The sequence below is a fragment of the Podarcis filfolensis genome (assembly GCF_964270895.1).
Source record: "Podarcis filfolensis genome assembly, chromosome: 3".
Taxonomy (NCBI): domain Eukaryota; kingdom Metazoa; phylum Chordata; class Lepidosauria; order Squamata; family Lacertidae; genus Podarcis; species Podarcis filfolensis.
Window position 1 is genome coordinate 66,804,294 of NC_139606.1, and position 26,707 is coordinate 66,831,000.

Consider the following 26,707-nt stretch of genomic DNA (forward strand, 5'->3'; position numbering starts at 1 on the left):
TGTAACTTTGGATGCTCCTGAGGAGTGTAATGGCACTCGCCAATTTAGAATGGGAAATAGAATACCTCTTCTAAAGTGGTTGTGCATTTATTGGAAACACATTATTAATAATTTGGAAGGTCTTTTATGAATTTGATTTGAAGATAAAATATAATAGCATTCCTAGTTATCTGTTACCGCAACTCTTCACTGTTATTTGTACAACTGCGCACTGGGTGGACAATATTTGCTGCCATATGGAAGTGGGAGGGAAGGTGCAGGATATCATGAGGTTACCTAGGCAGATGTAACAGTGATGAGAAGGAGGAAATAGAGTGCCATTTCAGTGGAAAACAAGCATTTAAGATTTGAACCTTATCCTGCAATATGCCAGTGTTCAGTGCTTCAGTTCCTGTATATTTTTCATGCAAAACATTGTATCTCATTAAAGAGATACAGATAATCTTACAATAGGACAGAAGGCATTGTAATGAACTTTAATGAGAGGCGTTAATGTTTTGCTTCTCTTAAATAAGATAATGCATTTGTTTGGGTGACAAAATATGCAAATTATTTGTAGAGCTTTCTGGAGGAATAAGGATTTGCTCTCTCTGAATGTTTCACTGAAAAGCTAATTATCTGGAAGTCTTTCTTTAAAAACAACAGCAGCTATGAAATATCCTCAAACACAGTAGGATGGAAAGTCTGACACTATGTAGATTTAAGTGTTTGTTTCCTTGAAAGTAAGTCATGCTGTGTCCAGTTGGATATGCTTCCAGTTAATTTCACATAGAATTGCATCTTTCGTTTTAGCTTTCTGTTGGCTCAATTTTATAAGACACGCACAACAGCTCATTAGATTGGGCAGTAGACTCATAAAGACTGACTACTGGGAAGAGATGCTCTGCTGCTATTTTCCCTTTTCTCCGACACTCCTGTCAGAGGCATTTAATGAGGCATTGGCTTAAGTAAGAATGAGGAAGGCCTTTTTCCATTCCTCTCAAGCACCTGGTTGTTCAATGTCCTATAGACATCTCTGAACTATAGGAATCAAAGGCTATGGATCCTCAGGACATAGACTTACAGAGTGTAGCCTTAATGTATGTACACATGGACATTAATGAGCATTATGTACCACTGCACCAGGTCTCCTTTGCTATTCTGCATATTAGTTGCAATCACATTAAAACAACTTCCTACCATATCTCAGCCATATAATTGAGTTTCCTATTTGAAGACACCATAAAAGATGCATTGAGGTTAGTACATTTCCAAACCTGGGTCTGTTAGAGCTCAGCCTAACACTCAGTTTGACAGGCGACCATCAGTTACTGTGGTATATGACCTTCAGGGAACTGCACCACAACACTAGCCAGCAGTGAGGGGTCCTTCCCATATAAATATGACACCTTTGAGGGACAGGCCGTTGCTCACTGAATGAACACATGCAACATTTCTACTTACCAATTCCAGGCCTTGTATTCAAAATGCCTACCTCCTGCCTCTAGTCCGCTTCCTTCTCTAGCTTGAACCTGCTCTAGCTTGCTGTAGCCCCAAGTTACTCCACTCCCATCCCCACTTCCTGCAGTCTCCCTGCGGCATGGAACTTGCTCCTGGAATGGATTTTTAACCCCTGATTGCTTGCTTACTAATTAACTTTCTCAGATCTCTACATTACCCTGGTACCAAGGGTATCTTTTACTGGAAGCTCTATTGTTTCACTGAGGAGTTACTGTCAACCAATTTCCTTGCCAGTCTGTTCCCTTCTTTACTTTATGTGACAGTGCTGCACCACAGTTGATAAAGATGGTGCTTTAGGTATGGTGCAGGCCCATTCTACTTCACCAGAGCAACATTGCAGGATGGCACTGTACACCACAGAGTTTGACACTTGGATGTTGCAGCAATACTTAATTTCCATACAAAAGACTTACTGACTGGCACAGAGAACTATGCTGCTCTTTGTTTAGATGTAGATTTACAAAATTGTTTTTTGGTTTTTTTAAAAGAAATAAGTGATCTTATGGCCTCATATGACAACATTTCATTGACTTTTTAAAAAAATTATCTGTTTCCTGGTGGATTAATTTTGTCTCTTAACTATTTACATTCTCTAAATTTCAGGTCACTTGTTGCATTTTATGTTATTTCAGAACATTCTATTACTCTTTTCTCAGAAATCATCCTTTTGCCACTACATTCCAGCCACAGAGTAAACCACTTGTTTGTTTTGCTTCTTTCTGGATTTGTCCATAAATGAACTTGAAAACCTCACGCCATCTCCTTTCCATTTGGAGTTTGTACTCTGCATGCAGCTGAACTCAGCTTAAGTACAGAAATTAGAAGAAGGGTTTTTTCTCTCTCAAACTCCTGACACTGATCCCAGGCAGATTGCCCTGAAAGGCTCAACACATACAATAGTTAAGGCCAAACTAGATGCACGGATGTAAGTGCATATCTTTAATATTTTAATTCACTTATTATCAATTGCTTTTTCAGGTAAATTACTTGTTGAGAAAAGTAGAAAACAAATTAGGCTGCAATTCTAGCCCCTTTACTGGGAAGTTAGCCCCACTGCATTCAATAAGACTTACTTCCAAGTAGATATGGCTAGAATTCCATATTATGTTTTGTGGGTTGCATCCAACTAAGTTATACTCAGAGTAGATCCATTAATGTGATGTCTATTCACTTCAATGGGTCTACTCTGAGTATGACTAAGGTTGAATATAACCCTTTGTGGACATTGCGGGGGGGGGGGGAGGCAGATGATCATCTCCCCCCATCCCCACCCTTAAACTTTGACAAGTAGGAGGGACAACCCACCTGCAAAGTCCCTTTTGGCCAAGGCCCACTTTTACCTGCACGACATCTGATGTCATATATGACTTCAAGTGTGGGGCAGGTGAGCATGGCTTGCCAGAAACACCCTCATAGGCCAAATTGGGAGGCCTGATAGACTGGACTAGGCCTCAGGATATAGGTTCTCCACCGCTGGTATGCATTACTTAGAATATGTTGACAGTGCCTATCATTTCAGTATGTATGTTCTTATGTTATATATGTTTAATAGTTTGATTACTTTTGCATTTGAGGCAAAAATATTAGTTAATAGTACAGTCGTACCTTGGTTTTTGAGCAGCTTAGTTTCCGAATGTTTTGGCTCCCAAACGCCACAAACCCAGAAGTGACTGTTCTCATTTGCAAACTATTTTCGGAAGCCAAACGTCTGGGGCTTCCATGGCTTCTGATTGACTGCAGGAGCTGCGCTTTGGTTTTCAAAAGTTTTGGAAGTCGAACAGACTTCCAGAACAGATTCTGTTTGACTTCCAAGGTACAACTGTACTGGTATTAACTGTGACAAATGTGAAGGGATAGATCAGGCATAGGCCAACTCGGCCCTCAAGATGTTTTTGGACTACAACTCCCATGATCCCTAGCTAACAGGACCAGTGGTCAGGGAAGATGGGAATTGTAGTCCCAAAACATATGGAGGGCCGAGTTTGCCTACAGTTGGTAGATGATAGATAGATAGATAGACAGACAGACAGACAGACAGACAGATGGATGGATAGATATCAATATATTATCCAACCAGAGGAACTGTTTCATGCACATAATTCAATGATCATTTAGCCTGCCATAATTTCTTTGAGAAATTTGGCTGCTTGAGATTTGGCAGGCACATGTACTTTCAGTGTATCTCATTATTTAACAAATAAGCAGTTCTCAGTTGAAAGAGCTCAAACTTGTTAGGTGAGTGATGTGTTTTCTGGGAACATGCTGCTCATTAACTGGTTATGATTCTCCAGAAAGCCAAGTGAATACAAATGGTCAGCTGCATTCCAACTTCAAAATCTCCCCATAATATATTCCTTTGAGCTCTCAGATTGTGACACTCCCACACAGCAGTTAAAAGTATTCATGCTATTGCAGTTGTCAAGGGAAATTGTTATAATTTATTTTGCTGCCCCCTTTCTCCTTTCCTTTATGTCTTGCACATAGCCCTGGAGGGGACAGATGGGAGAAGCAGGACTCTGTTTAGCTTTATGATAAATTTATGATAAATTTGCTTTCCCAAGCAAAACCAGGCACATCATCCAAATAATGGGTGGGAGATTTGATATTTTAATAAAGATTGCAATGAGATTCTCTTGAAAAAATAATATTCTGCAGACAAAATAATATTTAAATCTTACCCTTACATACTAATGCTTTAGAGGCTTAAATTCACCTAGGTGGATTCTGCTTTCAGTGCTGCAGGCAAGACAACGAAATTAGTTCTAGAATGTAGAAATGGAAGGAAGTACATCTATGTCTGTGAGTACATTCACCTGCCCATTTCCCCATGAAGAAGCTGTTGGAATTCTTCAAACCTGAGCTATATAGAGACATCAAAATGGGTGCAGGTGCCTCTTCCAAAGACCAATTCTGTTTTCTAATGACTTAAAAGAATTACCAGTATCTGAAGAAGTGTGCATGCACATGAAAGCTCATACCAATAACAAACTTAGTTGGTCTCTAAGGTGCTACTGGAAGGATTTTTTATTATTATTTAGTTCTGAAGATATAGTTCATTTATTTGGTACAGCACAGTATGTTCTCAGCAGCTTCTATTTGTAGATGAAGCACTGTCAGATTCAAGTTCATTTTAGATTTAGCAGATTCTGTTCTCCGTAGCCTTTTCTTGAAGGAATCCGTTTCTGTGTTTGTTTAATATGTTGGCATGCCTGATATGATTGCTGATCATCTCAAAGATAAGAACATTCCCTATTTTAAAAAGAGAGAAACTCACTGAAATGCTGTCTTCAGTTTGTTTTCCCCATTATTTTAGGCTGGGTTTAAATTTCACATTAAAGCTTAGTTAAAAAGAAACTATGGTTTCATGCGAACAAGGACTGTAGTGTGCTCATGCACACTGCTCATCAATCTCTACTTTAATCCTCCCCTGCTCCTACTGTTGTCTCAACAGGGAGGAAATAAAGCTGAGGCTGACTTTATATCATATGTGAACCAGTGCTTGTTTTGCTTCAAGCAAAACCCGAGCAGAAGCAGAGCTTTGTTTCTGGCTTACTTCTTATAGTTTGTTTGAAGAAACAAATCACAATTTGTTCCTAGTGTGGCAACATCTGTTCATTCTTGTTAAACCTTTGTTCATTTTACACTATGGGTTAACGTGTTGGATGAACCAGTGCTTATTCAAACCATTGTCACCGGCTTAAACTAGGAATCAAAATTTTAAATTCCTAATATGAGCAAATGTTACTGATTTTCTACTTTCCTTTTCTTAATGCACATGTATTTTAAAGTGAAGTATGGCCTCCTGTTAGTTTGAAAGTAGGATTCCTCCATCTCTCAGAGCCTTAACCATAGAGGAATACAGGAATGAGAGCATAAACTGTCAGGAGCCCTATTCGGACATGGAGCATCACATTCGTGTGTGTGTGTGTGTGTGTGTGTGTGTGTGTGTGTATTAGTATGTCCATTTAGTTAGTAGTGAGGACTGGGATTGGCTACCTCTAGTATAAATACAGCAAGCAGATACTTGGCCCTTGCCTGGGAATCAATGTGCTTCCATACACGCAGGCCAAAGTAGCTAGGATAGCAGCCGATCTTGTGTGCAGCATTAATTCCAACACCAAATCTCAGTAAAGCAGTAAGAGGGAGGGTACCAGATGAGTTTGAGGAAATGAATTAAATCCCCCTCCTACCATGTTTCCCCTTCAAAACCACTTCTTAAATCTGTTTTGCTCTTAGTGGGGTTCCATGTTTGCAATAATACTATCTAGTTTATGAAGTAGTAGTTTAAAAACAGCAGGGCTAAAAGAAGCCCTCATTGGATCCTACCACCTTGGGATATTTTCAGCCAAGTTCCATTATTCGATTTTTGGGTCGAGTGTATAATATGCATCCCTGATAACACGTGCAACAGTACACAGAAATGCAAACATGTTACCAAAACAGTGAAGTTTTCAATGTTGGGGCAGAAGTCACAGTTTGCCACAGGCATATTGCTTTGTACACCAAGTATGGGGGGAGGGGAGCAATCAAACATGCACCTGGGTTAAAAAGAAAGGTTTGCATTTATTGCAAAATAAAGTAATAATACTAATACTAATAATTTATTATTTATACCCTGCCCATCTGGCTGAGTTTCCCCAGCCTGGTGCCCAGCAGTGCTCTAGTGCCTGTGAAGCTATCTGTGGCACCCCGAGCAAGTGCCCCAAAACTCTGAACCAGCTGTCTGTCTGTCTGTCTTTCTGTATCTAGCCCTCCTAGAAAGGTATGGAGCAAAAAGTGTAGTGATTTCTGTGGTGTGCATTTGGCTACTGGCATGCATTCAGTTGTGACCCCTTTGTTGTTTTTAGCAGCAATAGCATCTGAGGGTGGGGGAGTGTTCTCCATAACGAGGACCAGCAAGATATAGCTGACTTCCCACAGTAAGCGCAAGATTGTTAGGGCTGGTTGTCTCTCTCATTTTATGTTGTGCCATACTCCTTGTGGTAGCCATTTTGTCTTATGCCATGCCCTTCTATGGCAACTGTTTTGTGACTGGTGCCACCAGCACTCCCAAAATTTGAAATGTGCCTACTGCTGGGTTAGTATATGCCAAAGTTTCACAGAGACCACCTGGCCCGGCCCAACGACTTAATCACTTAATTCAGTGGTGGAGGAGAGCAAGAGAAGAAGATAGATGGAGGTGGGGAAATTTGTTCTTGCCATATAAAGAGAGGAGAGGGTGGCAGAGATTGAGCAGGCTGCAGTGTAAGCTTAAGCACAATAGGGAAGCTAGAAATGTACAGGCAATGAGTTGGGCCACTTATGGGTGAGTGTAGTTTCAGACAGACTTTCAGACAGAATATGCAAAGGTCTTTGGTGGGAAGAAAGATATGGGGTGAGGGCTGTCATGCATGGCGCTGCTGCCCTCACACATTCAAGCTGAACTTCTGAATAGCACTTAAGGTGCTAAGTATTGCATTCATTACTATTTTGCCATGGGCAAAATAGCTATCTTCATTGCTTCAAAGAAGCAATGAAAGAAAATAGGTCATTCATGAATCATGCGTCTTTTTCATCTTCTGATGTGTTGTGCAGGGGGGTACTAACAGATCTCTCCTGTGGCTTGGTATCTGAACTCCAGAAGCCATCTGGAATCTCAATTTTCACATTACATCAGAAACAGAAGTTACTGTCAGGCTTCTATCAGGATGCTCCAGTTTAGTCTTAAGACTCAGTAGGTATAGCATAATTTTTACCCCTCTAATTTGTTTCTTTAATATAGTAGCTATGCCCAGAAAAGCCTTATCTGGGTTAATCGACACTTCAGCCTTTAAGTGCTGTCAACATTCAAGGGGGATGAAGTCCAGTTACAGGCTTCGCCCACCTGAATCCCATGAGCTACACCTGCTGCATATCGCTTCCTCTTCAGAGCCAAAAAACTTACCTCAGGACAGGTAGTGGTAGAAGCCAGGGGTGGCAAAAGCAGCTGCTCCCAGGGGTCTAGGAGAAGTGCCCCCCATCAGGAACTGGTGGTAGGACAAGTGGGGGGAACTCTTGACTACAGTTCCCACTGTCCTGCTCCACTGGCCATACTCACTAGGGCTGATGGGAGTTGAGGTTCAGCAACATCCAGAGGGCCAAGGGTTCCCCACTCCTGTATGCAGTGTGAAGCTTGGGACAGTCTTAACTGCACCATGACTGCATTCCTAAGTCTCTGAATCATGTGAGGGCCCATGGCCCTCCATGAATAGAGGTTAACATCTAAAGAGGACTTAGGTCTATCTGATATGTGTTGTTGTTGTTTTAATGCCACTGCTAAGTTTACTGTTATGCTCCCTTTACTTATACTGACAGGACATTTGATGAATGTTTTGGGAAAAGAGGCTTCTCTTTTTGGTCTGTGTGTCTTGTTTCAGCTTCCAAAATATCACAGAACCAAAAGTACTCCCTTGAGAGCCAACACAGCCAGTTCTCATGAAGTAGCAGGCAGCCATTATTTAGCTGTCTCCTGCCAGTGAGGGAGTTCAGTAGCTGCTGTTTTTTATGGTTGGTATACACGCTCGATAAGATAATGGTAATGGGATGGAAGACTTTGCTCAAATATTGTTTTATTACTATCTACAAAAATAAACACTTCATAGGTCTTGTAACATTTCTCTGGCAGGGAACTGCACATAGCCTTGTCTTCTAGTAATTGTATCACTTAATTATGTGATAAGACATTGTGTTCTTCAAAGAAGCACCTGAAAACTCTTATAGTTAAAACTACACCCACTCCATAAAGACAACAGAGAGTGAGATCTGGAGTTCAAGCTGATTAATAAAGAAAGCTGAGAGCAACAATAGGTTTAGATTACAGGGGTGTCCAAACTTTTTAAAAAGAGGGCCAGATTTGATGAAGTGAAGGGCCATGAGGGCTGACCAAAATTGCTGACCTTTTTTTGGATTGAAGTTGTAGTAAATACAGGGAACAAAGCAGAAAACACTATCCTATCAGCTGATGTGCTCTGAGGACTGCCACTCTTCCAATATAAAGAACGAAATCTCAATAACCCCTAATGGATAGGAACCTATTGAAAATGCACGATTGTTTGCACATCAACAGTGAAAATGAGCATTGTTTCATTTCCATCTGCTTGGAAACACTGGATATGCAGGCTGGTTCCTGTATGAGCTGATTCCCATTTATGATCATCTCTGGGATATGTGAGGCTGCTGCTGGGATCATGACCAGGCTCAGATGGAGGCAGCTTCTGAGCTAGCACTTGTATAGCTACTTGAATGCTACCTCAAATTTAAACTGGGACAGCTGCCACAGGACCTACATAAGCTGACTAGAAAACGTTATGCCTACACCAAGAAGCCTTGGGGCTGGCTGGTATTGCCTTTAGTGCATGCTGGATCTAGTGCATACTTACTACAAGTATGAAGAAGAAAAATAATAAATCAAGTTGTACAACTAAAAATTGTCCAAAGCAACTGGAGAATATTTTTATTCAGTTTATTTCCCTGTAGAAAGTTATGTTGCTTTTGTTCCTTGACTTTAAATGAACTGATTGAATAACCAACCATTTAATCATTTTAAGTGATTCCATAACTCAAACAGAGCATGCATGCATGTGTGTGTGTGTATCATGTATGCCCTACAGATGGAATATTGCAAGTGCTAGCTGAAGGCACAAGTTTGACCAGTTTAGATAAAACATTAGACATGTCCTTTAAAGTAAAAGGCATAATGCAACGTTGACATTTTTATGGCCATCTCTATAATTATAATTGTAAATATTAACTGCAATTTCCCTTTAAAAGGTTTTTTCTGACTTGTATATAGTAAAGCCCATAACAGCAAATATAAAACAACCTTTTAAAATAATTTACACCAGATGCTAGTTTCTCTGACCACATCTCTCCTAATGCATGCTACCAGCTAATTGGGCTTAAAGGGGTAAATTTACAAATTATGGTTCAGTTTTAGGTGGGATGCAACCTCTATGCAGAAAGGACCACTTTGGAGCAATTGGCTAAAGGGGAATATAGTCCTTTACATCCATTTACTATATGAGATAAGGACTATGCCTCAAAAGGCAGTTTACAGTATTTAATGTCTGGTCTATTTTTACAGAAGGAGGAAGTGGCTTATTTTTTTGTTTTGTTTCATTTTATTTCTGAAAAATGCATACAGTTGATCCTGTTTGTCAAGGGAAGTTTTGCCATCTTTAAACAAGATCTGGTTGGAAATATTTAACAAATCTCTGCAGATCTATGCAATGCAAAGCCCAATCCAGCCCAAGTTGAGCACTTTTTAAGCCCCATTGGTTTTAGTGAGAGATTTTAATATATGCTTACATCTCCACTATTGAAATTAACGAAGTTTTTAAAAAAATGAAATTAATTGATTTTGGCAAGATTCTAGACATATATTTTGGCATCTTGCTTGTGTTGTGCTTTATGTTTTAGGGCACCAACCTCATACTTCAGCCTATTCACTCAAAGTGGAAATGTCTTTGTTTTAATGACCCTGAACATTTCAGCAAACTTGGCCACCTCACTGCTCACTCCTAACTCTACATGGTTCATGAACAGGTTCCAATACCAATCTTTGTGAGACGCCACTTTCTACGTCTTTTGGAGAACTTTCCACTTATTCCTACTCTCTGCTTCCTGCTACTTAACCAACTCCTGATCCACAAGAAGACTTCTCTTATTCTATGACTACTCCTATTATTCCATGACTGTCAAGCTTAATGAAGTTAGTTTAGCAACATAAGAATAGCCTGCTGGATCAGACAAATGGCCCATCTAGTCCAGCATCCTAGTCTCACAGTGGGCAACTAGATGCCAGAACGTGAGCACAAGAGCACTTTCCCCTCTTGTGGTTTCTAGCAGCTGGTATTCTGAAGCATTGCTGCTTCCAAATTTGGAGGTAGTGCCTAAGTATAATGACTAGCAGCCATTTGTCTTACCCTCTTTTAAAGCCATTCAAATTGGTGGCCATCACTCCCTCCGGGGGACGGGGTTCCAGAGTTTGACTGTATGCTCCATAAAGAAGTATTTTTATTTTATCTGTTCTAAATTTTCCATTATTCAGCTTCATTGGATGTCCACAAGCAAGCTGCTAATAAGCTCTGGGCATACATACTGCTTCCTCTCCATCTCCATTGACCCCTCCAGTAGGGAAAATTATAACCAGGACCTTCATCAATATTTTGAATGATGGTTTAGCAAGCTGCAAAGGGCTGCCTGACACAGGCCAATGTGGATGAATCAAGTTCATATGCATAAAGTTGATAGCACATAGGTGTATTCTGTTCTTATACTTCTGTTTCTGATTTGCTGCCAACTCTTTGCAACGTATAACCCATCTGAATTAACACCCATGTTATTCTTCTTTTCCACATTTGACAGGTGAAAGCACTTGTAGTGTAGGCAGCAGATGAACACAAGCTGGGATTTGCCAAATGGTAACTTACTGTGGTAGGAGTGTAAGCATGTAGGGCAGCCACTTGTCTATAACTGTTGCTCATAGACAAAAGGTTCCTTCCACCCACTCACTCTTCTGCTTCCCTGGATTTCTGGTAAAGAAGTAAACTTTCCCTTCCTCCTTAGGCAGGTGCCACATATGACCCAAAGAGTATTTACTTTTCTTTCATTATGAAACAGCAAGTCATAAAGCTGTACGCTCTTTTTCTTCCTATAAAGGGAGAATAAAATACCATGGGGATGAAAAGCTTTCAATATGCAGATAACATCAAGCTATATTTCTCCTTTTCCCTGCTTGTGCTATTCACTAAATAACATACACATAGTAAAACTGTCAACAGCACTTTTATCTCTTAAACAACCAACAGCTGGCTTAAACTTCATGCATGCAAAAACTAAAGTGATGTTGCTCAGATGGAGGAAGGTTTAGCCAAGAAACCCTTTTGCCTCCTCATCCTTTACTGCTGTTTTTCAAAAAAATGTTTTTCTAAGTCCCCATGAGAGGGTTGGGGACTAGCCAGTTTTTCATTCTCCCATGGAAAATCATTTGGGGACTACATTCCAGTGGTGGCAGGTTGAGAGGTAAAAAGTGGGAGCAATGGATGCAACTCCATTGATTTACAAGGAGCAATATGCAATATTCATTGAAAATACGTTTGTACAGAAGGCTTTTACACTCTCCCCTGTCTCCATTATTCATCCAGCCATGCAAGAGACATTATCATAGTTAGCTTTCCCCTCATTAACCACAGGCTGTAACCAAGATTTGTTCTCATCCAAGCTGGTTAAGCTCTCTCTTCACTAACCTAGCTTTTGGTTAGTGAGGAGAGAGCTTAACCAGGAATCCCAGTTCAAATGATATACTAAGGCAAACCTTGACTCATTGTGGCACAGCAGTGGAAAGCACCAAGGAGCAGCAATGTGGCTGCAAGCTCCTCTTGGTGAGCTTGAATGTTCACCCAGTCTCTGTAAGCCATAGTTTGGCTTACGGTGTAGTGCAAACCCAGTCAATGTATTGGAAACTTGGATCCGGAGAAGTGATGCATGTGTATGTACTGAGTAATTTGCAGACAGAGAATACAAAACACAACACTAATTAAAGGCAGGCAGCTGTAACTGAAACAGGTAAGCTATCAGCTTGAGATCAGTGCATGGGTGGTTGTACATACACACAAAACTCTGGTAGTGGAAATCACTGTTTTAAAAACAACAAACAAAAGTGTCAAGCTGTTTTTGAGACTGAACATTGGCTTGTCACTTCGGCAGCGGGAAATACTGCACCAAAAACAATGGATGAAATGCTGGCTGTGCACGTACCTGAGCTATGTGTGTGACTATTACAGTTCTTTGTATCGTGGCCGAAATCAGTAGAGGCAAAGCATATTTTGTGAAAAGAAAGTCTTACCAAGCAACACACAGGTAGACATTGGCTATAATCCACAATAGTAGCACTTGCATTTTGACAGGGAACATTTATGCGTCATTTATGAAGTAGCTTATGAACCATTTGGACTAAAGTGAATAAGCAATAGGGGGAAAGGCTGTTGTTATATAATCTGGTGTTTTCCCTATATAAATGTGGTCTTGATTATGTTCCTGTTGACTAGACCGAAGCTTGAAATGTAGCCATGGTTCTGGAGTGCCAAAAGTTTGGCATTTCAATGTGAAATAAACACAATTTTAAAGAAAAAGTTGCTTGCTTGACTGAGCTGTCAGTGCCAGTGATCCTTTTTCAGAGACTGCAATGCCGTGCTGAGATGCAAAGTATAGTTTGTCGCAGAAGCTGTATATTTATGGCCTTGAGGCCCTAAGGATACTCTAGGTTCCCTTTCTGAATTTTCAGTTTTCATTTAAAAAATGCAAATCTCTGGCCCTTTACTTCTGGAGCTATAAAAAAGTGTAGAGGTAGAGCTTTATCAATTTGCTCAATGAATAAAGCAAATTTGCTCCTGGCAGACTTACAGATAAGTTATTTTGTTTAAGTTTCTGCAGAGTAACTTATCCTACCCTCTGAGTTCCCACATAAAATTAGGAAGCATTTTTTGCCATGATTTCAAACTCTGTACTAGAATTAATGTGGAAGCAGGAACAGAACTCTGGATCGTATTATATTTATCTTCATGTTTGCAAAGCTGTATTGAGGCATTTCCAATTGGGATGATTTCAGAAAACAACCTGTTTTAAAATCTAATATAGTTGTTCAGAAAGAGATCACCCAATTAGTAGTTAAAAACATCTAGCTACTATACTGGATTTAAAGATTACCTTGTGCTGGGGGGGAGGGGGCAAAGGTTGCATGCTCCTGCGTTCCCCTAAACTTTATTATGAGTTCTTCTATCCTTATAGCAAATGATAAAGCAGATAGCTTCAATGTAAAACACACTTGTTTGATTCCTGTCTGTAAATCTTTAACTTAATTTGTAGTGTTCTACAGTGGCTTTAATGCATTCAAAGAAAATGTCAGTTTATATTTAAACACTAAAAAGTTTAAAAGACAACACTCCACTCCACTGTGTCAAATGCTTTCTTGATGTCAGCTCCTTCCTTCTTTGTAATGATGCCTTTATGTTGAGAGCTCAGTGCCTCTTCATTACAATCAAAACCAAGAACAGCTAGGCCAGAAATTCCATAGCATCACCAATTTGGGGGTGGCACTAGCCTGACCATAGCCTCAACCATTCTTCAAGAAAGGAATGGGGTGCAAGCAGTGGAATAGAAATACAGTAAAGGCACCTGGCTAATATTAATGGGCAGGGAGTTCTAAAGAGTAGGTGCAGCCACACTAAATGATCTATTCCTGTGTTTAGTTACATCTATCTATTTCTATTAACTGGGATAGCCTTAAAGATCTCAGATTCTATCATGTTTGGGGAATAAGATTGATACAGTTTTTAAATAAAATAAAATAATTCAAATTAATTCATCATACCTTAAATCGAAACTGGAAGGAATTCCCTTCCTTTTCCAATAATTTATTGGTCTTTTTTTTTTAGAGAGAGAGAGAATGGTTGTTCTACAAAAGTAATAATGTTAGCAGTTTCTCATCAGTATTGATTTGCTCTGACTTTTTCCTGAGTGAATCTAATTCTGCCTAAATATTTGGCTCTGAATTTTCTTAGTGCAGGGTGTGGAATCTTTTTCAATGTGAGGTCCATATTTCCTGCTGGGCAGTCTTCTCAAGGTGTGGTAGGTGTTGCAAAGTGGGTGTGGCCAGACACACACTACTGCCTATCCTCCATCCTGGCAAGCAGGAGGCATTATCACAGGACGCATTCCAGTGGGTCCAATCATTAGAGGGCACAGAGCAAGTGGTGGCTTAGGGGGCATGGGGTGAGCAGAGTCCTAAGGGAGGGTGCATGGAGGTTGTATTTGGTCCCCAGGCTTGTGGTTTCCCACCCTTGTTTTAGTGCAACATTTTTACTTTTGTAATTATTTATTTGATTTGAACCTGAAAAAAGTATTTCCTATTTTGAGAATTCTAAGACCACCAGAGTACACAACAGAAGTTTCCATTTGCTGTTTCAAGGTTTTTGATAAACAATCTAAAAATGAAACAGATGACTCGTGCGTTCTCTTTGTCAGTACACCACATTACTCACACCAGCAGAACCAACACACCTGGGGGGGGGTTTTCTGCTTCCCAGTATATTGGGGAACCTCCAACTACATTAGTTTTGCTCTGACAACAGGTTTCTTTCTTTGCTGATGAAGTGGAATGCACTCCGTATCATATGGCCCTTCAGCCAGCCTTCTGCTAGTAAGATTGCTACATTAATTTCATTTTTTCTATTTTGGTAATTTATGGTTAAAATTATTTTATTATTTAATTTCTAAAATCACTACAAAATAACTTCACTGATCATATTATTTTATTTCAAAATTTAAGGAGAGGCAAAGTTCTCCTAGGCATTCAATTAAGTTGTTGCCTTCTGCTTTTTCTTTTAAACATATTGGTTTAATATTATTACTGCTACTTCTGTTGTCACATTCTTTGACATGATCTTCCATAGGTTAAACTTTACTTTCAGTGCTTAATTGGGATGCCAGTAAATACTTTAACAAATATATGTATTTCTTCAAGGTTTTTTCTGTTTTTACTGATAATTTTTTGTTTTCTTTTTGTTTTTTTAAAGAAATATTTATTGAAGTTTTACAAAAACAAATATACAAGAACACATAATAAAAGAAAAAAGAGAAATAAAAATACAACATATAAACACACAGAAAAAATAAGAAAAATTAAAAACAATTCCATTTTTCATAACTTAAAACTCATTTGCTTGTTTCTTTGACCTCCTCACACCTCCCCTTCTTGTATTCCCATTTAAATAATCAAATCAGCAAATCCTTACCCTCTTTCATTTATCTTATCTCTATAACTTAACATTTTATAACTCTGTATTTTCATCCATTATCAATTCATTTTTGCATATTCTTATTAACTTTGTTGCTAATACCACTTATTTCCAATCCAACATCATTTTAATTATGTTTTTACCTATTTATAACCCTTTTTCCATATTCTTAAAGCATTACAGCTGGAAACCACATAATTTCTATCCAACATCATTCTAACATTCATTAATTTTACAATATTTCTGTAGATAGTCTTTAAATTTCTTCCAATCTTCTTCCACCGACTCTTCTCCCTGGTCTCGGATTCTGCCAGTCATTTCTGCCAATCCCATATAGTCCATCACCTTCATCTGCCATTCTTCCAAAGTGGGTAGATCTTGTGTCTTCCAATACTTTGCAATAAGTATTCTTGCTGCTGTTGTAGCGTACATAAAAAAAGTTCTGTCATTCTTTGGCACCAATTGGTCAACAATGCCCAGAAGGAAGGCCTCTGGTTTCTTCAGGAAGGTATATTTAAATACCTTTTTCATTTCATTATAGATCATTTCCCAGAAAGCCTTAATTCTTGGGCACGTCCACCAAAGGTGAAAGAATGTACCTTCCGTTTCTTTACATTTCCAACATTTATTATCGGGCAAATGATATATTTTTGCAAGCTTGACTGGGGTCATGTACCACCTGTATATCATTTTCATAATATTCTCTCTTAAGGCATTACATGCCGTAAATTTCATACCTGTGGTCCACAACTGTTCCCAGTCAGCAAACATAATGTTGTGTCCGACATCTTGTGCCCATTTAATCATAGCAGATTTCACCGTTTCATCCTGAGTATTCCATTTCAACAGCAAGTTATACATCCTTGACAAAATCTTAGTTTTGGGTTCTAACAGTTCTGTTTCTAATTTTGATTTTTCCACCTGGAAGTTTTTGTTTTCTTTTTGTAAACTGCTTTGAAGTGTAACTGCAACATAAATCTTGTGAAATAAATAAATAAAATAAATGTATCTCAAACAATGAAAGAGCAAAAAGAATATATCAAAATTGATATATAAGTTAAAACAATAGATTGCATAGTTTCAAGCTCCAAGCAACCAACTGTGCAATACTTCCCCCAGTTCCAACAGAAGAACACACAGTTCCCAGGTGCAAGAGAACACAGAGTTCCCAGCTCTAATCAGAACACACAGTTCCTAAATCAAAGCAACCAGTTGCAGAATTTTGGGCTTAGGCAATCAATTGCAAATTTCCCAATAAACAGTCAGGTAAGAAAAAAAAAAGCTCTCCTTAATTGTACAAATCCACAATAAACAGGTGTAGCAAATACTTGGTTGACTTGGTTATCTTCTAATTCAGACACATCAGACACAGCCTAAGTTTATGTGTAATTATCAAATTATTTATCAAACAGAATAGCTAAGTTGTTATGCTAGACAAGAGTATACCCCCCGACACAAAACCTTAGTCGTTAATTGCTGCTTTTGATGCAAATATTATTCCTCTGTGATCCAAATCCTAAAAAAGCTTGGTAGGATTATTATTTTAAGCAAAAGACACCACTTCTCAAAACAATTCAACCTGTGATCAGGGACCAAGAAGTAAAATAATCTGTCTTCTCAATACATATCCCATGCTAGTTATTGTTACTGAGATATATAGTTCCTAAAATAGACTAATTACACAGCTTCACCAGACAAAAGTAACTCAAGCAGCATACATAATTCCTTTTAAGAATTCATAGACAGAGTTCTCCACATCCTCTCCTGTGAGCAATCTCCAGAGTATATTCTGGTGATTGTCAAGCTGTGGTCTCGGCCACTAAAATTCAAGATGCCAGAAATGACTTGGCAGGCAGTAGGCATTCCACCAACAGTCTCAGTTACTCTTTTAGCACCCAAAGGTGATAGGACAGACCAAGGTCAGGGGGGCAGATGTTCAGAGTTGGATCTATATTTTTGTGTGGAGGGAGGGGTGGCTGGAGGATTAGCCAGCTTTTCACCCATTATCTAAATTAAATTCATTCTGATTGGAAGAGTAATCTCATAAAATAAAAGGTCTGAGGTGCCTTTGTTTGTTTGTATTTATCCTGGGTGGTATGAACAAGAATTCCAGGTGAAGCAATCAATGTACTCACCCTGGCTATGGGCCAGGGCGCAAAACAGACTGGAAATACACGTTTTAGTATGCTGGTTTCAAAGATGTGGTTTAAAAATGTAGTCAGAAGGTTCTACATTGCAAAAGGAGTGTAAATTCATTGCAGTGTAAATTCATTGCAGAATATTGAGGTCTGAAATGTGAATGGACTTAGAATTAAAATAGTCAAGGATTCCATATAATATTTTCTTTATCATCTGTTGATGGACTATCTATGCTCCAAGTGTCAACACCCTTTCTTAAGTTGAGGGAAGATTGGGAGTACCATGTAGCATAATCATGCCACGAAACATGCACGGAGCCTTGGTATGGAAGGTTAGCAGTGTGTGATTTATAGTGCATGAAGATTCCAAATGTGTAGCTTAAGAAGGAAAGCCAAAGATTTTTTACCACAGAAGTAGTGATTTTTATATTCTGAGTTTTCAAGACCACAGAAAATCAACAACTTGTCAAATTACTATTATGCATTTTAAACAACTGTATTGATATTCCAATAGCAAACACAAGGGGGAAAGAAAGAATATTATTATTTTAAAAGTTAGCTATGATTCAGTCTTTCTGATCTGAACTGGTCCAGGGAGCTCTAATATCCCCCCCCAAAATTATTCCAATATGTATACTTGCATTTAAAGAAAGGTTTTATTGTCATGTTTGTGTTCCACCCTTCATTTGAGGTTGTAAGGGCAGCATGCCTGAGGTTATCTTGTTTTTCTATCACAATTCTGTGAAACAGGTTAAGGTAAGGGATAGTAGCAGCATTTTCTAGGGAACTCTGTGCCAAGCAGGGTTAGGTCTCTTATACCCAGACCCCACCACTGTATCACACCAGCTACTGTTTTCACATTGCCACATACTGGTCTTCATTTTCTTCTTTAGGGTTTGTGGATTTATCACTCCATGATCAGGTCCATCTCCTGGAATGTGCCTGGCTTGAGATACTGATGATTGGCTTAGTGTGGCGGTCCATGGAGCATCCAGGAAAGCTATTGTTTGCCCCTAACCTGCTGTTGGACAGGTCAGTCCACATGTTCTTTGTTTGTTTATTTCTGTTATTTACTGTTGTAACTGTCATGCTATGCAATATTATTAGTATCAGCCTGACCTGCTACCATGCCATTCATACCAAATGCCAGTCGCAGAAGAGGACAAGCCTAAAACTGGAACACTAACAGTATTGTATCTATACATTTACACAATGAAGCCTGGAGTCAGGATGCATATCAATACCAGCAACAAATGCCACTTAACTGATTTCATGCTATGTGTGTATTTGCTGAACCATATTTCAAGAGTATTGCAATGAGAGAGATGAGCTTAGTAGTTTCTCCAGAATGATATTTATTTGTTTATTGCATTTATATCCCATTCTTTCCCCAATATAGAACTCAGGACAGCATACATGTTGTTTCCCTGTCTCTTCTAAACAAAGTTAGTCACTTAAATATAGGACTTGCTTCTAGTTAAGCTAACATCTGGCAGGTTCTGAGATTCTCCTGCAATTTTGGCAAATACTTTCAAACAAATAACTGTGTGAAAATGCTGAGAGAGAAGCGACCGTTTGGGGATCAATATTTCTTTTATCTATGAATTTGAAAAAAAGCAGCAACAGTAGAAATGAACCAATAGTCCAAATAGCCTGTTTTTCTTTTTAAAATAGGCTAAAGATTGCTATTCCATTCTTAGAGGCTGAGGGTGGTTCTTTGCAGCACACAAATATTTCCTTTAGAATTGAGCCAGAGACCTGGTTTCTGGTGGCTGCCATTATTGCAGCAGCCAGAGAAACAGGATGGGAAAATACTGTTGTCAATCAAGTGCTGTTGTTGGTGTTTATGTTGGTGTTTGAAATATTCCCCTGACCTTTTATTAAATCACAGTTAAAACTGTTTTAGCTTTACCATTTGATATTTCATAGCTATTCCTCAATTCACCTTGGAACTTGAAATGGGAAGCTGGAATGGAGACAGCTTGGACAGCAGACATCCTACATATTCATTCTTGAGTAATGCAAGGGGTAGCAAAATCAAACCCCTGCTTTCTTTATTGGTGTTCCTTTATTATTAAGATTTAAATGAAAAAATAATAACCCCTCATCCTTGCAGAGAAAACGTTTCATTAGTTTTTGCAGTGCCAACGCATACAGTAAGAACGCATACTCCAGTGGAAAGTTAGGTAGAATTGGACTTTTTTAAAAAACGATAACTATTTCAGTTTTTCCTGTCTCTTTTTTGGATTAGGTACCATTTCTATTATCAAGCAATGTTCAAAAGAAGGAGGAATTGAATACTAGCAGTTCACAGACAGTGCACTTTCAAAACATCCCTTAAAGGGGATTCTATTCACAGTACATTGCAAAAATCCAAATGAAATGTTACCATTGAATGGATAACTGTGGCCAGGAGGAGCTGAAGTAGTGCAGGAGCCTAAGCTGATGAATGGAGCTTTACAGAGTAAATATAAAATAACAACAAAAATAGCAAATAAAATAAGAACAGCAGCAGAGAAAACAAGACAAAAGATAAAAGGTTAAGGAACAGGGTGGCTAGATGCAAAAGAGGGCAGGGCTTCTTGCATAGTAGAGGGAATTTCAACAGGTGTAGTTTGTCATGCAAATGAACAGGCATGCTTTTCTTTTTCACCTGCCTACCCTGTTGAACCTTTTTCAGCTGTTTTCAAAACTTATGATAAAGGTCCCTGCTAATGATTTTTCAATGGCTATAGTCATGAAGTGCAGAAGCATTTTCACCAGGCTAGTTCAGATAAAATTTTAGATGCTGAGAATTCAGTGTTTTCAACACATCAAATAATTGCCAGCAGAAGTCGGGAGAAATTCCCTTGTTTCATAAAAAGGCAGTAAATGAGCAGAAAGCTCCCCCCCCCCTTTCCTTTTAAGTCACTGCATAAAGACATTTTCAGATGCCGGATATAAGACTTAACAGAGTGTTAGCCACTATTTTTATTATAATTTCTGGGTTGGAATTACTACACAAATTCCACTGAACAGCAGAATAATGTGTGGTCTTTAAGAGCACAATCCTGTTTATGTTTATTCTGAAGTTCATTTTATTAAGTTCAATGGGATTTACTAAGTCACTTCTGTTGCACAATTTTACTGCTTAAATTGTCAAAGGAACTTCTCTGGGAGATGTTTATTAAATAGATATCTTTACTGCTTTTCAATCCTGCAATACACAATAAATATCAATAGTTATCAGGATAAACAACTCAGTAAGTAAGGGCACCAGGGACTGGTACTAAAGTTCAGGGAAATCCTGGGTAAACAGAACATAAGATGACCCTGCTGGGTCTTGCCACTGGCTCAGCTAGTCCAGCATCCTGACCTCATAGCGGCCAACCAGATGCCAGGTGCCTGCAGCACTTGAGTGTAACAGTACCTGAGCGCAGCTGTGCTCTGCCCACTTGCAATTCCCAGCAGCTGGTATTCAGAAGCATACCCACTCTGACAGTGAAGGTGGAACATGTCCATCATGGCTTGTATTGTTGATAGCCTTTATCCCCCATGATAAATCCAACATTCAGCTTCATTGGATGCCTATGTGTTATGGTGTTACGAGAGAAGGTGCAAACGTTTGCTCTACCCTTTTCTCCATATCTGCCATGCATAGTTTTATAAATTTCTATTACTTCACCTCTTACTCTCCTTTTCTCTAAACTAAAAAAAATCCCAAATGCCTTCCTCAAAGGAAAGGTGCTCCATCCCCTTGATTATGTTAGTTGCCCTTTTCTGAAGCTTTGCCAACTCTGCTATATCCTTTTTGAGGTGAGGCGACCAGAACCGTACACAGTATTCCAAATGCATAAAATCACCATGTCAAGCAAGTCATTAAAATATAGAAATGAATATTTCCGTTTCCAAGAATGAATAATGCTTATAAGGCTGCAATCCAACACACACTTAGCCCTATTAAACTTAAGGGACATCTGAATAGACATGTCTGAATAGACATGTACATGATTGTGTTGTGAAATAATTAGCTTCACTTCTACATACCTGTTTTTGTTGTACTTCACTCTCCAAATAGCTTGAACTATTGAGACCTAATTCACACTGCTAAATTCCACTATTCCAAAGTATATGCAGGTATATGAGGACATAGACAAATTGCAACATGGAACAGGCTACACATACAGTAATCTAGCAGTCATTTTTGTGATTGCAGCTGCTGGGGAAAGTGGAAGCAGTTATAGAGATGGCTGCTAGATCATCATATTTGTGCCAGCCTTTCTTTAGAGTGGATATGCACCCTATATTACAAAGGCCAGTCATTTGATGGAAGGGCTGTCAGAGGATAGTAATCTATTGGAAGGCATCAGCTATTGTGGTGGAGCAGCTGCAAATGTTCCTGAATGACATATATCTGCTTTAATTGGGGACTGAATCAGTCTTGGTGGCCCTAAACAATGGCCTTTATCAAGAGGTGGATGGGGGAATGTGCCCTCTTACTCGTAGTTTTCAGTGGCTTTTGATACTATTGACCACAGTATTCAGAGAGCAGAATTGAGAGAGTGTACCTCACCCTTTGGCACTTGTAATAGTTCCCACAGGACACTATTTTGTCTCCAGTACTATTTGGGAGCAGTCATTAGGAGATTTGGGGCATGGTGTTATCAGTATGCTGAAGACACACAGCTCTGTTTCTCCATAACACCTGAATCAGGAGGGGTTGAGTATTCTGGATGAAGGCCAGTGGACTTAAGCTATTATCTTGGGAAGACAGAAGCTTTGAGGGTATGTGGCTCCATATCTGGAAGATAGACCAATTGCTTGTTCTGGATGGGGCTGCACTCCATAAGAAGGAGCAGGTACGTAACTTGGGGTATTCCTTGATATATAATTGTCATTAGAGGCCAAAATGATCTCTGTGGCTAGAAGTGTCTTTTGCCATTTTCAGCTCAGATGCCATCTACTGTGTATTTGGATTGGAATAGCATGGCCACTGTACTGGTGACCTTGAGAGTGGATTATTACATTGTGTTCTGTGTATATTTACTAATGAGACTTTATGTATGGGATGGAATTGTGGTCTATGTTGGCGAGTCATGTTGTGTTACCTGTCCATGTGTGAGTTTGTGTGAATGTGTGTGAAAGAGAGGATGGTGGTAAAGTGAGTTGTATTAGTAAGGCCAGAACAGTATAAGATATGACATTGAGGTCCACCAGATCTGGGCTGGGATATGAGCTCCAGAGTCTCAAACTGCTCAGCTCAAAGAAAACCTAGTAGCCTTTAGGAACTATTGTTTTCCCAAAGGCTGCTGGCAATTAGCGTAGACCTTGGTAAAGCCATTAAGACGTTATGTTCTGGAATGCTTCTATTCAGCCTTCCTGCTGGGAGTAAAGCAAGACGCTTACAATAAGCTACCTGAAACTCCAGCCCTGACAGTGGTTGGAAAGGCCAGTAGTTCCAAAACCAAAGCCTCTTGGGAAAGGTACCTTCAATGGGCAATGGTGTCTTCTGCATCCCCTTCTCACCAACACCATTTTCTGGACTAAAGTGAGTGGCAAATGAATGGTGCAGAGGAGGAGCTGGTTGTGGGCCTCCAGGTGATACTGACCATTGACACAGGCCTTGGGACACACTTTCATCATTCCCATGCCTTCTGACTAGTGCACCACTGCCATCACTAGCCACATCAGAAGTGTTTATAAGGAAGGGGTTACTCGGAGATCAAGGATGGGTAGGTGGGAGAGAGTGTAAAGGAATGCAGAGGGCTCAAGTTTCGTTTTTATACTGAATTCAGGCTGTCTCAGAAATAAATCAAGCTATCTCCCATTTCTTATGAGTTCATTCCTCAACACAGTCCAGATAAAATCCTATAATGCAAAAGACCTCACAATTTACTCTCCCCACACACACTTCTGATACAGTGATAGATTATGCAGCTGGAGGATAAACTGCCATCTAGACTCCTTTAACCATTTGATAAGACTGCCTTTCCTGTCAACTGGGTCTCTTATGTGTAAAACTAAATAGTAGGCATTTTGTTGTTCTATAATCACAGACAAAATAGAGCAGTTAGTTAAACCTGGTGCTATGGATTTATATTCACATCCACTATGAAAGCAAAGGTAGCACATGGATAGAGTTTTAGCTTTGAATTTGGGAGATCAGTAACAAATGATAGTTTAGTTGTTAGCTTTTGCTACACCATTGATTTCTCCTAGCACAAGCTGAAGCATATTTGCTCATATGTAAGTTTGCCAGATGCTGGTAGACGTTCTTGATAAGGATGCGGCTCCATTTGAATGATTGTTTAGGGGCCAGGGAATTGTCTGCTCTGCCAGTTGGTCTGGAGAGAGGGTTGACTCCTCCCTCTGGAAAGGAGGCAAGAGGCTTCAGTGAACCCTGCTTGGTCCTTCCAGTAGGAGGTGTCATCCCCATCAGGAATGTTTTCCAGCAGCATATTCAAACAGAAATTTATGGTAAGACAAATTTCTGTTTTCTACTGAATTCAATGGCAATTATACTCTAGTAAAGGTTACATATAGGGATGCGGGTGGCACTGTGGTCTAAACCACTGAGCCTCTTGGGCTTGCCGATCAGAAGGTCACGGTTTGAATCCCCGTGATGGGGTGAGCTCCTGTTGCTCGGTCCCAGCACCTGCCAACCTAGCAGTTCGAAAGCACTCCAAAAAGTGCAGGTAGATAAATAGGTACCGCTCCAGCGGGAAGGTAAACGGCGTTTCCATGCATTGCTCTGGTTTCGGTGTTCTGTTGCGCCAGAAGCAGCTTAGTCATGCTGGCTACATGACCCAGAAAAACTGTCTCTGGACAAACGCAAGCTCCCTCGGGCTGTAAAGCGAGATGAGCACTGCAACCCCAGAGTCGTCTGCAACTGGACTTAACTGTCAGGAGTCCTTTACCTTTTTAAAGGTTGCATAGGATTTTAGTGTCAGACTCTGTTTCCTTTTTGTGATGCTGAAAACTCTATGGCACATCATTAATGTGGGAGATAGAGTTATTATATGCATTAATGAAGCTCCTCATATCTGAACAACAACAATAATCCAGACTATTACTTCTTAATGCGCGAATCAAGATAAAGCCACACACTACTATGTAGAGATGAGTGAATATCAATTTGTTGCTCATTTTTTCAATCTTTGTTCTCCACATTTTCTCATCAGTTTGGTATTTTTAAAGAAGTCCTTCTGAAAATTCACCAGCATTTTAATGCAATTTTTTCCTATGTTTTTGTATGCATTTTTGCTTAAAATGCTCATTTTTGCAAAACATTTTCTTCTAATGTGATGCATTTTGGTGTGTTATTTTCACTAATATATGCATTTGTGTGCATGGTTCACCCTGGTGTGTACATTTTTATAAACATTACTTTGCTGGAAAACTGCACCGCAAAATTCAGAGAAGTGTGGATTTCAAAAGGTGACTTATGTTTTGGTTTGCATATTAGAAAGTGCAAATTAGGTAGATTCGTTTTTAAATGCAAACTCAATCAATCTTCTTCCCTATCTCTACAGCTAGAGTCATTCTAATATTACTTCATAGCTGAGTCTTAGTCTATGGTAGAGAAAAAATAAGCATAAAACATTAGAACTGATTTTAGAGGAGGGGGGATTTTGGTACTTCTCACATTAACACAGAGATGAAACAGTATCTCTATCCTTCGAATAATATTGTGCAGCTATTTCTTTGCTATTTCTAGAACAAGCTACAACCAGAGAACTCAAATAGAAACCTTTTACCAGTGCCTCAGCAGAGGAAACCACTTCCAAAAGGATGATTTACTTTACAGACTGGACTCAGTCTTTGAAAAATGTTCTTTGCTGAAGTGCTGACTGCATATTTGGATATTCGCTTAGAAGACTAAGCAGCAGTCGTAAATAATTGCTTTTAATCATCCCTTCTTGGAAGCAGACTCTTGGTAAAACCTTTCCAACCACACACTTAAAATACTTCCATTTACTTTTATATAACAAAAAGTCTCAGGGCACCAAACTGGGCAAAATTTCCACCTCTCTAAGCATGTGACAAAGGGATTTGCCATCCCACAGTGGTTACTTTGTCTGCATTCACTTTGCTTGACAAGTTTGGTAGGCATGTATGCATATATATGAGAGGCCAGGAACCTCAAGCCTGGGTTCAAAAGTGACCCTCTATGCCTTTCCATCTGGTCAGTAGGACTCTCCCCAGGCCCCACTGTTTACTGGCCCCACTGGGCACCCCAAGTATTTTTTGCTAGGTGAATGAATGGAGAATGGGGTGAATGAGAGTGTGTGTTAAAAGTAGCCCACTGATCAAAGGGAAAATTCACTTTTGTGCTCTGCACACTTTTACCTCTGTCCTCCTACACTGCTGGCATGTGGCCCTTGAAAGATTGCCCAGAAGGGAATGTGACCCTCAGGCTAAGCATGTTTACCCCAATCCTGTAGCTCAGGGGTGTCCAAACCTTTTTCAAAGAGGATTGAAGTTGTTGAGCTTCTTTTAGGATTTTACCCCAGGAAATAAACTGCCACAGGGGCCGGATTAAAGCCCCCACCGGCGGGCAGGATTAGGCCCCCGGGACGGACTTTGGACATGCCTGCTGTAGATATTCAGAAGGCACGAGATCCCCTTCAGCCATTGTGCTGCACAGAATTAGAATTGTGCAAGCCCTGTCATTGTGCTGTCCATGCATAGGGAGGAAGGGCTCAAGAGAGAAGCCTGCTGTAGGTTTGCAGATAGAGCTCCACATGTGTGTGTTGAGCAGGCTCTCCTTGTCAGTTCTCCTCACAAGGCATGGTGTGTGTGAGGGGGAGTCATCCATAAATTTCATGCAATCTAATTCATCATAATTGCACCCAGGACCTTGTGTCCATGACCAAATGGCACTGATGAAGGAATATCTTCAGAAATGTATTAGTAATGCTATCAATAAAATTTGCTGGGGTTTGTGGTTGGATATATTACTCAAGTGTACTCATCCACTTTTATACTTCTGTTCTTAGCTCATTTTTCTTATTAAGATTTTATTGGGGAATAAGATTTTCTTATTAAGATTTTATGGCTTAGATCATAGGGCAGTGTCGGAAGATACTTCAGGTGGGTGGGACCCATAGCTGTCTGTTTATATAATGATTGTTGCCAAGCCAAAATCCACACAGGTGTTTCTGAAGCAGGATTGAACAGTCAACAGCTGGCAATTAAAACAAAACGACTGAATTATATTGGAACATGTAAATCCCTCTGTCTCCCCTTCTTCCCACCCCATTACACTGGTAGCTG

The 26,707-nt window shown here is 39.7% G+C and overlaps 1 protein-coding gene and 1 long non-coding RNA gene across 18 annotated transcripts in view; one reads left to right on the top strand and one right to left on the bottom strand.

Moving 5' to 3' along the window:
* ESR1 (estrogen receptor 1) overlaps positions 1-26,707 on the top strand; it is a 214,765-nt gene that overhangs the window by 171,545 nt on the left and 16,513 nt on the right. For all 13 annotated transcript variants that reach the window (XM_083607966.1, XM_083607959.1, XM_083607969.1 and 10 more), the window contains one exon: positions 18,346-18,484. In XM_083607966.1, coding sequence (XP_083464092.1) covers positions 18,346-18,484 — 139 coding nt within the window. The remainder of the gene's footprint in view (positions 1-18,345; positions 18,485-26,707) is intronic.
* The window catches only part of LOC310760089, a 112,195-nt gene that overhangs the window by 46,096 nt on the left and 39,392 nt on the right, over positions 1-26,707 (bottom strand). The gene's annotated exons all lie outside the window — the stretch shown is intronic.